Here is a 16,096-nt window from a genome sequence, read left to right as displayed (position 1 = left end):
TTCTGGATGTGTTGTCTTTTGGATACACATCCGGAAGTAACTTTTTGACTTCTAGAAGTCAAAAATAAGAAGCCAGTTTGGGTGTAGATCTCAGAACGACTTATAAAAACAGGAAAGTCGACTTTTTGTGAAGCAAAATTATATCCAAACGCGCTATAAACACGATACATAATTTTTTGATTTGAAAAATTATTTTGAAATTCTAAATACGCATCCAAACAGACTTTTTCTTTTTTGATTTTTAAATGTCCAAAAATAATTTCTAAGTACACATCCAAACACGCCCGATTAGCTGGATTCCACTCATGCCAAACCTTATCAAGTTAGCAGTAAATTTTGTGAACTGTCGTGAGGTTGGGGCAGTGGAATCCACTACATAGTAAGCTCATAACGGCGTTTGACTTGCATTGACTTTGTACAGTATTCCTGCCCCTTTGTACAGTTGTCCTTTTGAAATGTTTTTTTGTTTTTGGGTTTATTGAATGTTTCTTGTTAATCAGGAGATTGACAAAAAAAAAATGGTTTTATTGAAACATTATTATTAGGTGTACAAGTTGTACATATGAAAGGTGACAAGAGAGCACACACACAAAGGAAATGACTATTTTTGTGCAAGTTTTGATTTTATGATAATAAAACTCAACACTTACCTACAATTGACCCCTGCTTTTAATTTTCATGATAAGGAGAACATTTCCTATTACCTGATAAGTTAAAATGAAGAAGAACAATCAATAGTGTTTGGGTGGTGAATAGTCCAAACAATTCTTATTGCTTTGCTTGTGGATTGTTAGTATCAAATATTATCATTAATTTTAGGTCATTGGTCCAAGGCAATCTTATAGACAAGGTTCCAAGCAAAGGGAAAACTAGCTAGCCAAGATGTCTGCCGGATACTATGGTTTTGTTTTGCGTCAAGCCATCATGTTGCTCTCAAAACAATGTTCAACAAACCCAAATTAAGCATCATACATACATTTCTCTTCACATTCTTTGTACATTGTCTCAATAATGCTCATGACTAATCACTCTCAATCTTAATCCCGAAATTATATATATCTTGACGAGCAACATCGTCATACAGCATGACACGGTTTACGCGTACATTAACAAATATCATCATGCAAACATACAATAGTTTTCTACAGAAAATTCTCCACATACCGAGATAAAACTCAAAATCTTTGCAAAAAAATTCCGTTAAAGCTAGTATAATTATCTAGAACGTGAATGTCATAAATAATTTCGGAAATTCATCAAATTTGCGTGAGTAGTGAAATTTCCTTTTTTACCCTCCGTATCAACATGACACATACCATGGCATGCTTCGAATGCCATGGGATGAAAAGTTGAAAAGGTGAAGAAAGTAAAGGGGGTATCCATGAATAACCTTGATAATGCAAGATGCTCTTTCTGTAAAGATGTTGTCATAAGTTTTACCTATCAATGTCATTTATATGTCTCTTTTCTCTACAACAAGAAAACCCACACAAAGTTACAAAAGTAAAAACCTCTTCTTTATTTACTTTTCTTTCTCCATCTCTCTGTAGTCTGTACCATGCACAGAGATTGCAGAGAAGATTCATGATTAAGAAGCAAGGAAGGTTTGGTTTGTGCTAAGTAAACACAAAAGTGGGCATTAAAGCTAATCAAATTTTTATTAAACAAGTCTACTTTAGATAGATTACTGCCACTAGTTTTCTATACTACTGTGCTGCAACCCCAGGCCATTAATATATATATAAATAAGCAGAACAGAAAAATGGTTGCGTGAACAAGAGTTGTTATTCTATTTCTGGTTTATTTTTGAGTGAAGGAATCTCTTTTCTTGATTTCTTTTCTTTAAGAATTCAACTTAAACCTTTTCCTCCTCCTGAAAAAGAGATACAAGTACTAGTATATTAAACAAACAACAAACATCCACTTATTGCTGTTTTACTGATAACAACAACAACAACAAATTCTCTCTTTCTCTTTTGGTTTTCATTATTTAGTCTTCCTCTGTCTAGGAGTTTCATCTGTTGAGTTCTCACAAGAAGAATACACTTTTAGTACTAGTTTGAGCTGTTTTTCCTCTCCGGGTCTTTGAGATTGTGTTCTAAACAGCTGTTTTTGAAGATTTTAAGAACTGGGTTTCATTTTAAGAAGTGGGTTTGAAGAAAAAATCCTATCTTTTGCTTCTGAGGTATGTGTAAGATCTGGGTTTTGATTCATTTTGTTGATTGTGTTATTTGATTGAAACAAATGGGTTGTTGTTTTTGTTTTTCTAACTTGAGGGTTTTTTGTTTTTGTTTTAGTTGTTGTAATGGAGAGCGGAGGAGATACAAGAAGTGGTGGTGGAGAGATAAGTCCACAACTGTTGGATTTGATACCAGGATGGGCAGTGAAAGGAGGCGGTGGTGGTGGAAGAAATTTTGGAGGTTCAGAGGAAAGAAAACTTGAACTGAAACTTGGACCACCAGGAGAAGAAGATTGGTTCATTAATGGCAACAACTCCAACAATAAGAACATGGTTAAAACTCCTCTTTATCTTGGTGGGTCTTCTTCTTCGTCTAAAACCCTTGTTAACAGTACTAAAAGAGGCTTTCAAGATACTATTGATGAAGATACAGAAACAAGAGATAATGAAACTTGGGGTAAAAACAAGTGTTCTACTTCTTCTTCACAGCATCATCATCATCAACAACAGCCACAGAACTCTTCATTCCTTAGATTTCCACAACAAAACCATTCTACTGTTCCCAAAGATTCATCACAGAACAATGATAATAACATAGTTTTATCAACTCCTGCTGCTTCTTCTGGTCCTGCAAATGCAACTATTACCAACACCCCCTCTCAGAAAAGGTACACTTATTATGATACAGTAGTGAAATTTCTTTGCCCCCTTTTTTTGATTTTACAAATTTTTAATGGGTTTGATGTTTTTTAATGCAGAACTGCACCAGCTCCTGTTGTGGGATGGCCTCCAGTTAGATCATTTAGAAGGAATCTCACAAAACCAGCAGCTCCTGCTACTACTGGTTCACCAAATGAAGTTGTTCCATCAAAGGAAATCAAAGTGAAACCAGCTGAAACTGTTGTTAAGAAGGGTTTGTTTGTAAAGATTAACATGGATGGTGTTCCTATTGGAAGGAAAGTTGACTTGAAAGCTTATGATAGTTATGAAAAGCTCTCTTCAGCTGTGGATCAACTCTTCAGAGACCTTCTAGCAGGTTTATACTTTTGTCAACTTCTATTCATTTGATTTGTTAATAGTCTTTATCTATTTTTATGACTTTGTTTTTACATTAAACTCTTGCAATATCACTTGCAAATGTTGATGAAAGTCCAAAACTTTGACATGTTTAGAGCATATGAACAGTAGGTTGTTTACACTTAGAAAATCCAATATGAGGTGATATAATTTGTTGCATGGTTAGGGCAATTTGGAGAGTTGTGGGCTTGAAATTGCTGTGTCAATGTTGTTTATTGCTGTATCGGCGATCTTTGTTTTATCGGTTTGTCTGTTTGTTTTTCAAGAATAATGATATTGTAAACAATCTAATCTGTTTGTGTTTTGAATTTTCTTATTTAGCTCAAATAGATTCCTCTGCTGATCTGAATTGTCCCCACTTCAACAACGAAGCAAAGGCGATTACGGGTTTATTAGACGGCAGTGGAGAATATACTCTGGTTTACGAGGATAACGAAGGAGACAGGATGTTAGTTGGAGATGTCCCATGGGGGTAAGCATCTTCCCAGAGATAAGCATTTGGTTTTAATCTAATTCATTTTCTATTCGAAAGCATACAATTGAATCTTGAAAAATCGACATGGATATAGTTGTTAATTGTCTAAGTATGCCTGTGATCATTGATAGACATTTTCGTACGATGAATCATGCTTTTTTAATTCATCCGTTCGAATTTGTTTATTCATTTGCTTTGTTTCCTTAATCATGTCATAGCCGAATTAGGAGACAAGCGCATGCTATTTAATAATTCAAAAGAATTTGTCATCTAATCTATAAAGTATATGAATCCTTCTTTACTAGCTTCCCACTACCCCATTAAACAGAACAATGTCTAATAGCCTCAGAATTCTATTCCATAAACTATTGCATGAATTATAGCACTAACTGAAATCTAATCAAATATTCGGAACCGGGTTAAGAACTCGATAAAGTCATTAGCGTAGGGTAAATCTTTTCGCACATGTTGTTTATCTTTTTTGATGTCCCATTATGCAGTATGTTTGCTACCACTGTGAAGAGACTCCGCGTGCTGAAGACATCCGAGCTTTCCACTTTGCATCGTGAGTTGATGATTTCAAAAGTTAATTTCTTTCAGTTTAAGTTCTAATTAACTTGACAGATTAACTGAGTCTCTCTTTGGTTCTTCTCAGTCGGAAACAACAACAGCAAGCAAGGCAAGCCACCGGTTGAAACTAAAGTGAAATGAGAAGGGCGTCAAGTGACATTTTAGCTGTATGATCTTTTGAAGAATTACTGGTCGACAACGATTATCAACTAATTTTTTTGGATTTGAATGTGGGTTTTTTGGTTCCAGTTCTTTTGTGTTCATTCTGTCAAAAAAAGATTTGTAAGCTTACAAAGCTTTTTGTGCCCACTTTTTCATGGAGGGTTGTCTTGAGAATTTGTGTTCCATTTTGGGTATTTTGTAGAGAGAAATCAAATGGGTATATATATATATATATATGTTATATGTATGGGTGCACTATTTATGTTGTTGCAAAGACAAATGCAGCAACAGCAGTACTATTTACTTAAATGATATGAAAAGTTTTAGTGATTGTTCTTCAGTAGTAATGGCAAGTAATGGACCAAATTTGCTCTAACAGGTCTGATTTTGGATCAATTTGTTTAATGTTGAACCCTGTTTGCATTTAATTTGGTGATGTTAGTGTGGGTTTTTTACTTCTGATTTATGAATCATTGGCCATGGAGGAATAGTTAGGATGCTGCACTCTGAAGAAGTATGAATGTGTATCTTGCACATTGTTTCTAGTAGTTTTTAGCATTTAGCATGGCGACATATAATGGGTCTGCAAGATTCTAATGTCACACTGAATCTTGTGTCAATCTTGGGTACACCGTCTGTACTTCTGGATAAGTGAAATGTAAGGGGCATTGAAAGAGGTGCAGTGGGTAGAAATCAAGAGATGCTGCTATTTCCAGCTATCTGCCCTGACCAAAGTTAACATGAACATTTGAGATTTTGTTTTGTTTTTCCAAGCCCAGAATATTTTCTAGTTTCAAGTACAAGCAAGGACAACTGAATCAATTAAGTAGCAAAATACTTCTGGCCGGAATTTTTGTTTACTGTGTTGAAGAGATGGAGGAAAACTGTATTTCCAAAAGTCAAAAAGCAAGAAATCAATTTGGGTGTGGAATTTCAGAATGACTTCTAGAAACAGAAAAGTCAGAAGCAAAATATCTCTGCTTCTGATTTCTGATTCTGGAGAAGCATCAGAAGCAGAAGTCAGAATTGTATCCAAACGTGCTATTCCTCCTTTAGTTGCATGGGAAAAGATCTGTTGACAATGTTAAATCGACACTATCTTTACATTTTGTGACATATTCTTCTGCAGCCGGAACGTGAACCACAAAATCCGGCACCATGCCACAAGCCGAATATATTCGCTATTTCGGATTCCCGTTGCAGAATAAATCAAGCTGATGAATGGTCCTAATTGGTTTACTGTTGATGCAAGGAGATCAAAAATAATTTTCTGATACAAATGCAAGGAGGAGTACACTTGATTCAGCAGGAAAAATAATGTACTAGGATTTTCAAAATATATGATGGGGTGTAAAGTTCTTAAACTTTTGTGAATCAGTTGAAACCACAAGGAAAGAGGGCAGCAGTAGTAGTACTTATTGTTTTGGCTCTAAGTTCAGGGTTCGTAAGCTTTAGTGGGTGAAGAGAGACAAAAGATAAAGTTAAAGGGAGGAGGAGGAGATATACTCTATATATCTTTCTACTGCTGAAATGATGTTGAAAAAGTTAAAGAAACTTGAAAATTTATATTGATGCGCCTAAAGGAGCATCATTGCATCAAGGATATTTATACTCATTATATGTATATCTTCTTGCCCCCATTAGCAGTACAACTACAGAGTTTGGAATTTGGCCTAGTGGCAGAGATATGATTGCATAGTAGAATAACAAAGGACGGCAGCAAGCACGTTTTCAAAGGATTCCATCTTTTTTTGTTAGCCACCCTCTTTCGAGGAATGCACTTATGCATGTGTCTTCGGCTCATGCATGGACTTGGGTGGTAGCTTTTATATTCAGCGAGTAGAGCTGTTAAAGGCGAGATTCTTAGCACACGAACTAGTCAGAAACTTAGCATTCTTCTAAAGGAGTTTGCACAAAATTAGATTCATTTTTACCACATTTTGAAGACTGGAACAAGTAGTGATGCCGAACCGGACGGAGACTATTCCTGCCTAACCAAATTTAGCATGCCAGTAGAAGAGGACTTTGTCATGTTTTTTCGTGTGCCCAAATTGTTCTGTACACCGTGTTGCTGCCGACTAGAAGTCGTTTTCCTTGATGAGCAGTGAAAACAATCATGCATATGGAAAATGTGGTCCAGAGAATTGCACCACAGAAGAGGAAAAAAAAAAGAGATAAAGAAGGGAAGTTCGAAGGGTCATGGTCATGTTGTGGTGGGTGAATTGGATTGTGCCTAACAATACAAAACCCAAGAGGAATCTCAAGGGACCAAAAGCAACAGTGGTTTGATGGAACACGGATGGAATTCTTTTCTGTCTTCAGTTTTTTTCTTCTGTAGCGTATATGTGTGGGATTTTTGGTTCTTTCATACTTTCTTTTGTCTCCTTTGATACCTTTTCTATCCCAATAGTCAATTTCTTGTACCCCAATTTTTCTACAGTACAACATATCCAGTGGTTAATGACCGTTACGGATGTGGCACCGATAATAGAACTTCATCTCAAACAACTCTAATGCGCCACGCCACGCCATTTCCACGTAGCTTGCTCGTTTGAATAACTTTGAATGCCATGGATGATAGAAGTGAGTTATAATTTTTCCTTCGCTTTGTCTTCTTCTTCTACTGATCTTGTTGATATTGACTTTTCATGGTTTAGCCACTTGGGAGAATGAGAGAGGTGGTGGATACAACATTCATACCCACTTGTAAATTGGGTCTATAATTTCAAATTTTCAAGTGGATGATAATCTTGCCGGGTAACAATGTTTGAAACACGTTTAGATGTCAAATAGTAATCTTCTACATAGAGACTTCCCGCAAGAATCACTTATGCCTTTATGAAAGGTCCCATGCCGAACCTCAAAATGAAAGGCCTGGGACACAGCAAAGTGAGGTCATTATCAATGTAGTCAAGTTGCAGGAGAATTTTTTTTGTTTTCAGTTCTATCAGATGAACAAAAAGTAGAATGAACAAGAAAAAAGGAATTGCCAAAGACAGTCACCGGAAAAAGAAATGAGATTGCATAATTGAGATTTGTTTCAATAAATATACACAATGATAATGTTACAAACAAATATCACTCACTACATAAATCAACCCTACAATACCCTGACTGAAACTAAAGAATCAAATCGATTGAATGAGAATAATTAGCACCCATAACAAACCAGGAGAAAACACCATACCTGGCCAATAAAATAATGATACACAAGAAGGAAAAATCACCGTTGTGTTTTACCTGCAACGGCGAAAAAATAATCATAAAAATTACTGATGAATAAATATCTAACTATCAAATTTCTTTGGTTGATGCCATTGCGCAATATTTCTTGCCAGCGAGCTAAGGAATGACAATTTGGGTGGAACTCCTTTCTTTCCAAATAAATGCTTTCCTCCTAAATCAGAATATGTTTTTGTTGCTAACGGACCAGATTGGTTGCTTCTTTCAATCTGCACAACAAACGTACAGTTACACACCAAAAATGACTCGTTTGAACCAAGAAATGTCTCAGAATAAGATTTTCAAGTGCAGACATGTTTCATCTTTTGCTTTCCGTTTGATACTATGGTTGATCTGGATATATGACTACATTATAGAAAACGAAAGAGCTTTTCTAACTATGAATATTCAACTAAAAAGGACCTTCAAAGTTTGGTATTTGTTTACCTTGTCAATCTTCCCATCCTTCAAACAGTATCGGACACCAGACCAGTTGATACACTGAGAAAAATGTGATTTAAATGCGGATAGTGGGTACAAGAAGTTGTCTACCAGCAGGGCAATGAAGATCTGTTCGTTTCATGCAGTTTGGAGTATATGTTAGTAAGAAACACAAAACCTAAAGCAACTCAAGTATACGTGACTACATGTTATTGATTTAGAAACACATACCAAGATCCAGTTATAAGAGTCTAGAGACACTGGGGGTTCCTCTGGAGATAACATGTTGCAGAGTTGAAGTTCCACTTTCGTCAAGTTCCACATTGAAAGAAGTTCTATTAAAACACTCACAGCTAAACACCCCACGAGTTTCAAGCCTGGAAAAAAAAACAGCATAGCCACAGGCCCACAATTAAATAGGAGTGGCGAAGCAAGTAACCTAAATAGATGAGAGAAAAACAGTGTGCGTGTTTGATGTTCAGCAAGATCTCGCTTATATTAATCTTCTTAATCAAAATTTGTTTGTGAGATTTGTGATCCATACAAAGAAGAAGGGGTGGAAATGAAAAGGAAAAGGTCCTTACCGGTGGAACTCACGGTTTTTTCATATGGGTATGCACTTGATCTTAATGCTGCTGCGATGTGAACCGTAGCCATGAAAAATGGTGCCACAAATCCCCAAGATAAGTAGCAATGTACCGTAAACAATGCACGGTTCATAAACCAATTAACCTTTGTCATGTAAGATTCAAGAACAAATGTTTGCTTCCGGAGGTAATTCCAGTACCTATACAAAGAAAAGAAAAGCTGAGTTTGTGGGACTTGATCACTCAATTACCCAATTAACTAATCAATTGTCTCAAATAGGTTATTGTAAACACTACAAACCTTGAGAAAGTAAGATCAGATGCAAGGGGGTGAGGAAAGACAGCAACTGGGGGTGATGTAATCAGCCTTTTGTTTGCACCTGTACATGGATAGAAAATATAACAGATTTTATGTCAATACAATATTGATCAATCAATTATTCAATCATATAAATGGTCCAAAATCCATAAGAAGACACTACTCAGATGATTATGCTAAGAGATGTCTCATGTCACTCATTTTAATATTCAGAGATCACATTCATTACTAACTTGTTTTTCAATCTACTACTAATAGGCAGGTAGCTTCTATGTTTAACCCGACCCCCTGCCTAGTGATTTTGGTTTATCCTTATTCCCTAGCAGGAATTGGAGAGTCAGAACAACTAAAGGAGGCAGTACATAAGATGTCAATAAGTATATTACCCGCTATGGCTGCAAGCGTCATGTCATCAGAATAACCACCATCACGTAGTCCAGAGACCACGCCATACAGATCATTTCTAAAATCATCTGCATGCATCTGAGAGGAAATTATGAATTAGAATCCATTTGTAATTCAATCTAGTTGAAACACACAGAAGACATCACAGAAAATTTACCATCATGCACCCTCCCCATAAAAAGAATGTTCTTCCTCCAGTGGCAAACCCCATCGAGCAAGGCTGTCATCATAAGTCATCATCAGAATCACATATAGGATTCACAAATAGGACTAAAAGGGCTATAAATAAAGAAAACAACAAGTAGTAGATGACAGAGTGCCAATTCCAATTGTCAGACATACAATGAATGATCTTATCCTATACTACAAAATATGTCAAGTTTAACATTAAGCACGAAGATCCATATTATATATATATCCATTAACAGCACCATGGGTGCAAGTCCTGTTTTGTCACACCGTCCATTGAAGGATAATGGCTTTAAGATGTCAGCATATATAACATATGATTGGTTTCTGTGGTGGCAAATGGAAAGTGGCAGACAGAAAAACAATATTGTTTGATAAGACAAAGAAACATACTAAACTGGCAACGATAAGGCCAAAAAAATTGATAAAACTAAGAGCTAAATCTATAAGAGAAAATTGGAGTCCTAAATTGGTATCATACCATATGATATTCGTAAATGCAGTAACTTCCAAGACTTCCAGAAGGAAGATCAAGAGGATATCCAGTTTGAATGAATATCTGCATATGAATTACAAACATGGATCAGTGACATATATAACTTGTACAATCACACGTGAGCACCATATACATAGAAATTAGAAACACTTGAAAATTAACAGACAATACTATGAGGTAGGCATTAATGTATATATAGCAATCAAAATAGAAACATACCTCTGGGGTTTTTATCATCTCAGCAGTAAGGGCTCCAACGGTCCCAGGATGCAACCTAACATCATCATCCAGAAACAGCACATACTTGCTATCCCTGTGCATTTTCTCCACACCAGCCTGTATAAGCGTATCACATGTCAAAACTTCATACTCTATACCTATGTATTATACACTATCACCATCACCAATCAAAACAAAATTTAAGAAAGATACAGTTGGGACGTAAGCCAGGTTCTAATACTGCACCCTGCAGAAGCCTCTTTACATTTTTGAATATTTTAATTAATCTTGGCAACCTCATGTACAGAAGAGGTTCAGTCAAAAGTGATATTATGGACATCAGTCAGATCAGGTTCAGTCAAAAGTGGCATTTTGGAAATCAGACAGAGCATTGGACTGATTAAGTAACGGTAAGTGGGCTTTCACATTTGTAAAGGACACAGGAGAAAAAGGGTTGAACACTTTACATACTAACTGATTGTGAATCTTCTGACTGCACGTGGTCGACAAACCAGCTACAATAATCTTTGCATCAACGTTATCCTGACAAAAAGAAGTAATCTGAGTTAGAATAAAAATATTAGAGGATTAAATCCAATAGACCCAAACAGCAACCAAGACACCCTTTTGCAAATGATTATTGCAGGTTTTCATAGAGACCCAGCTAGACATGGTACACATGGCTCATATTTGAAAATTCATATGAACCATATTCTGGTAGAGGGTTGGAGGAAAAACCATACTCTGAACTGCGTATGTGGTCCATTGCTAGAATAACTCCTGAGAACCAAATTTCTCACTAAATATGCCACGCTACAGTTGCTTGAACTTATATCTATGTGAATTAGGTACACGTCAAACAAAAATACCAGTTTGGCAATGTAAGCCTCACAACTTAAGTTTTAATCGTAAAACTAGGTTATCTGACGAGAAATACCTTAAACTCAGAGATCAAGCGAGACACAGCACGATAAGCAGGGTCTTCTGTGCTTTCCACCACAAAAAGGAATTCTAAAGGACCACCATAGAGAGATGTGATCTGCATCGAGTTATAGATAGCCAGAAACTTTAAGAAACATAAATCATAACCAATAATGATTACCTAATGGATGAATAGCATGTATATTGAAAGAAATAGGTTTAGACAATTTTTTGACCAGTGACTGAAATCCCAGAGTTGCAACGAAGTTTGTAATTTGTAAGCTTGAAATAAATTGTAAAGATAATGATCTAAAGAGAGCTAATTATTCGCTTAGTTAGTCCTGGAAAGCATTAATCTTACTGAAGGTTCTACATTTCAGTTGGTATTCCATGCAAAAGTCCTCCTTAAAATCTGAATAAATTTGCAAGTCAAAATAATGTGAAATAAAGCATACTACTACTTGGTCATCTACATTTGATATGACAGAAGATCTGTTTTTTGCAAGGACAAATTTATATAGGATCTCAAGCTAGAGTTTGTCACATTAAATTGCATTCTAACCTGACTTCTCCAGTTCTGCAAATTGTGTTCTCCAAATCCCTTCAAAGGCATAACAACCGATACTCTAGGCAACTTGATTTGCATTGAGTGCTCAAGTTCACTGATATCTTGACAAAGAAATCCAAAGAAATTTCCCGCTTTCATATTATCTTTCAGCCGCCTGACCTCCCTATTCCTGTGAGAAAAAACAAATATGATAAACATCTCATTATGTTCTCTTTACATAACCACAAAAAGAACAATCATAGAGATACACAATAAAACTTAATCAGTTATACTTAAAAAGAAAATTTAAGAATACCTCACGTAGGAAGCAAGCGCCCATCCAAGAGCAAGAAACAAGCATATGAAACATCCCTATAAGACAAGCAAAATTGCTGGTCAAGTCAAATGCTACTCCAACGATCACATTAAATTTAAGGTTTTTTTCCTTTTCAAAGGAAAGTAAAACTTAGATTGAGCAAGCAATAACAAAAAACATGTATGTTGAACCAACAATCGTTCTTATGCTTGACGTAGATTTTGTAATGATCTATTGTGTGTACAACGAAGTTTTACATCACGGATTGAGCAAGGGAAGAGATTGAGTACTTGTGCATGAAAATATTCATCTTAGAAGAATGACACTACACAGACTGAAACATGGAAAATGGATGGAAAATACAAGGTACATTGTTCTATTAAATATTTTTAGAGTAACAGTACTCAAACTTTCCCCCACAGATCAGAACAAAGACCCCTAAACTTGCTTCTAATAAGCTTAACCAAGCCACCGATCTTTCCGGTTTGAGTTTTCCTAACAAACTAATAAAACAGCGTCCGAAGTGGCCAAATTTTCACTGGGGTTGATAAGGTAGTACACTCTTCCGACCCTCCAAAAGTTCTCCTTCTAGCATTCAGCAGTTCCAGAGTACGACCAATTAACCACCACCATCCTTATGGTCAGGACAATCAATCCATCAGAAATTGAAAATTTGAGCTCCTCATCCTTATGGTCAGGACAATCAATCCATCACAAACTGAAAATTTGACCTCATCAAAAAGAGCTTCTAGAATATCTCCAAGCGGAGCAATCACAAAGCTCTATGCTACGCGTAAAAAATATTTCGCCCTTTTAGTAGCATATGTTTATACGTAATAATACATAACTAATCCAACATCTTCAGATATGTCAGACTGGCCAGACCATGAGATCCATGCCATCAAATAACACCATAATTCTTATGTACTGTATGAAGTGGGTTACTAACAAGAGTTATTGCTTTGTAACGAAACACACATTTCGCAACTTGAAAAGCAGATTTAATCAACACACTCCAGAATCTAGCAATCAATTTACACTTATAGACCATTGACATACACCGTTGTCAGAATCTTTAACTGTTTTTCTTGGAAAGTTGATTAACAGGACACTTGGTGTTTGTTGTCATTCCAATTTCCACAGTAACTAACTACCACTTCCTTATGCACAATTCAGCTACAGTACTAACTTTTCCACACCACAATTTCAAATTCAAATCAGCAAAAAACAATTTTTCCTACCTACTTCAATTCTAATAAACTTCGTACCAATTCTAGCGGGGACTCATAATTATTAACAAATCATATGAAAAAACACAAATCTGATATGATAAAAGCTCTCACATAAGAACAATTTGTCAAAAAAGAAAACTAAGTAAAACTGTGAGAGAAGAAACAAACCTGGATCTGGATGAAAACAGCAAAAGTACTAGTACAAGCTTTAGCAATAGAGAAGAGCAAAGAATCAAAATCTTCAACCATTAACATCTTTCCTTCCCTCTATCTTTTGATGATTAGAGTAGATAATGAAACCCTAATTTTGACAAATTGCTGTGATTTTGGTTTTTCAAATCTCCATTATTGCGGAAAAGGGAAAAACCAGAGAGATGAAAGAGAGAGAGAGAGTACCGCGTAGTTTTTTTTATATTCAAAAGGATTTTGATGACGATGATAGAAGAAAAAGAATGTCCATTGGCTATACTGTCCCGTCCAGATGCTAGTAAGCTAGTTGCTTATATTAAAAAAAAAACAAATAAACAGCTCGAATAAGAATGACCGTTTATTACTGCTTATTTCACAGAATCCCTCTCTTTCGATGTTTCTGTGCCGCATCGTCAAAGTTTGTCGCAGGCCATAATAATTTACTACCAATATTTTGTATTTCGCTCGGATTTCAGGGTTCAGATTTCAGAGTTCGATTTTGCACCCACCGTAACTGAATTGCTGCCGTTGCTGTCGATGCCCCAGCCTGCTATAGCAGCTATGAAGTTGTAGTGCGAGAGACAAAATTGAAGTTTGCGGAATTGAAAATCACATTTATCCTCTGTCTTAATACCGTGGGATTTAGTGGGAATCTTGAAATTGATGCTAAAATTCATACCCGAATCTCTTTTATCCTAATATTTTTTTTTTGTATGTTTTAGGACCAATTATTTTACAGTTATTTCTATTTAATAATTGTATACCTTAATTAAGGCTGATTTTAGTCTTCTGCTCCATCATCTTTTCTCTCATGACAGAATGGCTGGAAATATTTACAAGAATTTTCTGATAATTCAGGCAAAAATGCCAAAGAGACATGGAGACATGTCCCGAATTGCCTATCGAATATGAAAACTAAATTTTATTGGGATATAATTTTGGCAGCCAACTTAAAACAAGGTGGCTTAAAAAATAATTCGGAGAAAATATATCTCACAGAACTCTCGTGAATGGGCAGTATGGATAATTTTGTGAGCATCATTTGGATTTAATTTGAGACTTGAGTGTTGCGGGAAACTAAGTTGTGAATAATCCAAGCTTATAAAGAGGTAACTAGACAAGTAGGGCTGTCAATGGATGCTAACGTAACGGATATAGGCTCTGCCGCTGCCGTTGCCATTAAAAGTTAGCGGATATCGTTATCCGTTAATATCCGGCGGAAATAGGAAATTCAAAAACGTTACCGTTACGTTGGACTAATCGGATAACGGATATTTTTCTGTTACCATCCGGTATGTCACAGGACAAACACAAAACATGCTAAATACACAGAACAACTTTTAAATCCAAGAAAACATGTTCTAAATCCATGCCACACCAAAAAAAAGACATACAGATGTTCATGCACACAAGAAAACAAGTTCAGAATCTTCAGATGTTCTAGCAAAAGAAAAAACCATGTTTTTGCAAAAAAAAAAAAGACATCTCCATCTCCATTTGCTGCAACAACTACAAATGCATTCCTCCTCCATTTTCTACATCTTCTTCTTCTTCTGTAGGACGAATTGCAGTTGCAGGTGTAACAAAAGCAGGTGTTGCATTAATTTCAGAACCTTGAACTTGGTTTGATGCAGCAGCAGCAACAGGTAAATGTGATGCAACTGAAAATGAGAGATTCTGTGAAGAACCAACATGGTTTGATGCTCCTCTTTCGTTTTGGGACATGATTAATTTCACAAATCTGAAATTGTGAACCCTAATTTCAGAAACCCTAAATTGAAAATTGAGTTTTGATGATTGAAATTAAACTCAAAGGAAATTGAAGAAGAAAACTCTAGTTTCTAATCAGTAATCACACATGATTTCTATAGAGAAGACGATGATTGATTCAGCCCTAGCTTTCTCTCTGTTGTGTCGACAAAACTGAAGTGAAGAATGAGATTCATTCGACGAATACACCCTAGGTATAAGAATTTACACGTGCAGTACGCACGTTACCGGATAACGGAACTAAACCTAACGGAAATACACGGTTCTACTACCGTTACGTTAAGAAGGGATTATCCGTTAGCTTATCGATATCGGATATCCATTTACCGCTACGTCAGATGATAGCAGTAACAACTAACGGATTATCGTTATCGGATTTCGGATAATCGGTATCCATTGACAGGCTTATAGACAAGCCTTTATGAAGAGGATATGTTCTAAGTTTATGAAGAGGTATCCATTGACAGGCCTATAGACAAGCCTTTATGAAGAGCAAATTTTGTATACTAAGTTTAAAGAAGTAAAAGGATATGTTCTAATCCAAATACTAACAAGATGATCAGTCGATGGCAAATCCAAACGACTACTGAACTGCTGAGATTTCTTCTCTCGGTCGTCATTTTGACAACCAACTTAAAACTAAAAAGAGAAATCCGAGAGGTTTAAGGAGTCGTCAGTTTTCTTTGGCTGTCAAATGAAGCATATTCATGCAAGGTCCCAGATAAAGATGCTCCAAGGATACCCTCTTTTTTGAGTCACATGTGCACGTGCTGGTTGGTG

General features: G+C 36.1%; 2 protein-coding genes across 2 annotated transcripts; one reads left to right on the top strand and one right to left on the bottom strand.

Annotated features, from left to right (window-relative positions):
- Positions 1–1,511: 1,511 nt before the first annotated feature.
- On the top strand, positions 1,512–4,803 carry LOC113348136 (auxin-responsive protein IAA18-like). The gene is made up of 6 exons (XM_026591840.1): positions 1,512–2,185; positions 2,298–2,847; positions 2,938–3,215; positions 3,578–3,728; positions 4,232–4,296; positions 4,387–4,803. The coding sequence occupies exons 2-6, from the start codon at positions 2,306–2,308 to the stop codon at positions 4,440–4,442; spliced, it is 1,092 nt and encodes a 363-aa protein (XP_026447625.1). The 5' UTR covers positions 1,512–2,185; positions 2,298–2,305; the 3' UTR covers positions 4,443–4,803.
- A 2,659-nt stretch (positions 4,804–7,462) lies between these two features.
- On the bottom strand, positions 7,463–13,848 carry LOC113348134. The gene is made up of 14 exons (XM_026591839.1): positions 13,526–13,848; positions 12,126–12,181; positions 11,825–11,999; positions 11,279–11,380; positions 10,813–10,884; positions 10,342–10,458; positions 10,108–10,185; positions 9,595–9,657; positions 9,419–9,515; positions 9,015–9,093; positions 8,711–8,913; positions 8,358–8,503; positions 8,133–8,255; positions 7,463–7,915 (listed from the first exon to the last, which is right to left on the bottom strand). Exons 1-14 carry the CDS (start codon positions 13,610–13,612, stop codon positions 7,751–7,753), a joined length of 1,563 nt encoding a protein of 520 aa, XP_026447624.1. The 5' UTR covers positions 13,613–13,848; the 3' UTR covers positions 7,463–7,750.
- Between the last annotated feature and the right edge of the window lie 2,248 nt (positions 13,849–16,096).

This window comes from Papaver somniferum, chromosome 2, assembly GCF_003573695.1.
Source record: "Papaver somniferum cultivar HN1 chromosome 2, ASM357369v1, whole genome shotgun sequence".
Lineage (NCBI taxonomy): Eukaryota > Viridiplantae > Streptophyta > Magnoliopsida > Ranunculales > Papaveraceae > Papaver > Papaver somniferum.
This window is presented reverse-complemented; position numbering and strand designations above follow the sequence as displayed.

Bases quoted from the DNA above. Each gene is read 5' to 3' on its own strand.
- LOC113348134 (XM_026591839.1), bottom strand. From the start codon at position 13,612: ATGTTAATGGTTGAAGATTTTGATTCTTTGCTCTTCTCTATTGCTAAA. The intron at 11,381-11,824 runs GTTAGAATGCAA...AACTCGATGCAG, and splicing joins TGCAGAACTGGAGAAGTCAG to ATCACATCTCTCTATGGTGG. The intron at 7,916-8,132 runs GTAAACAAATAC...TTTGTTGTGCAG, and splicing joins AGGATGGGAAGATTGACAAG to ATTGAAAGAAGCAACCAATC.
- LOC113348136 (XM_026591840.1), top strand. From the start codon at position 2,306: ATGGAGAGCGGAGGAGATACAAGAAGTGGTGGTGGAGAGATAAGTCCA. The intron at 3,216-3,577 runs GTTTATACTTTT...TTTCTTATTTAG, and splicing joins CTTCAGAGACCTTCTAGCAG to CTCAAATAGATTCCTCTGCT. The intron at 4,297-4,386 runs GTGAGTTGATGA...GGTTCTTCTCAG, and splicing joins CGAGCTTTCCACTTTGCATC to TCGGAAACAACAACAGCAAG.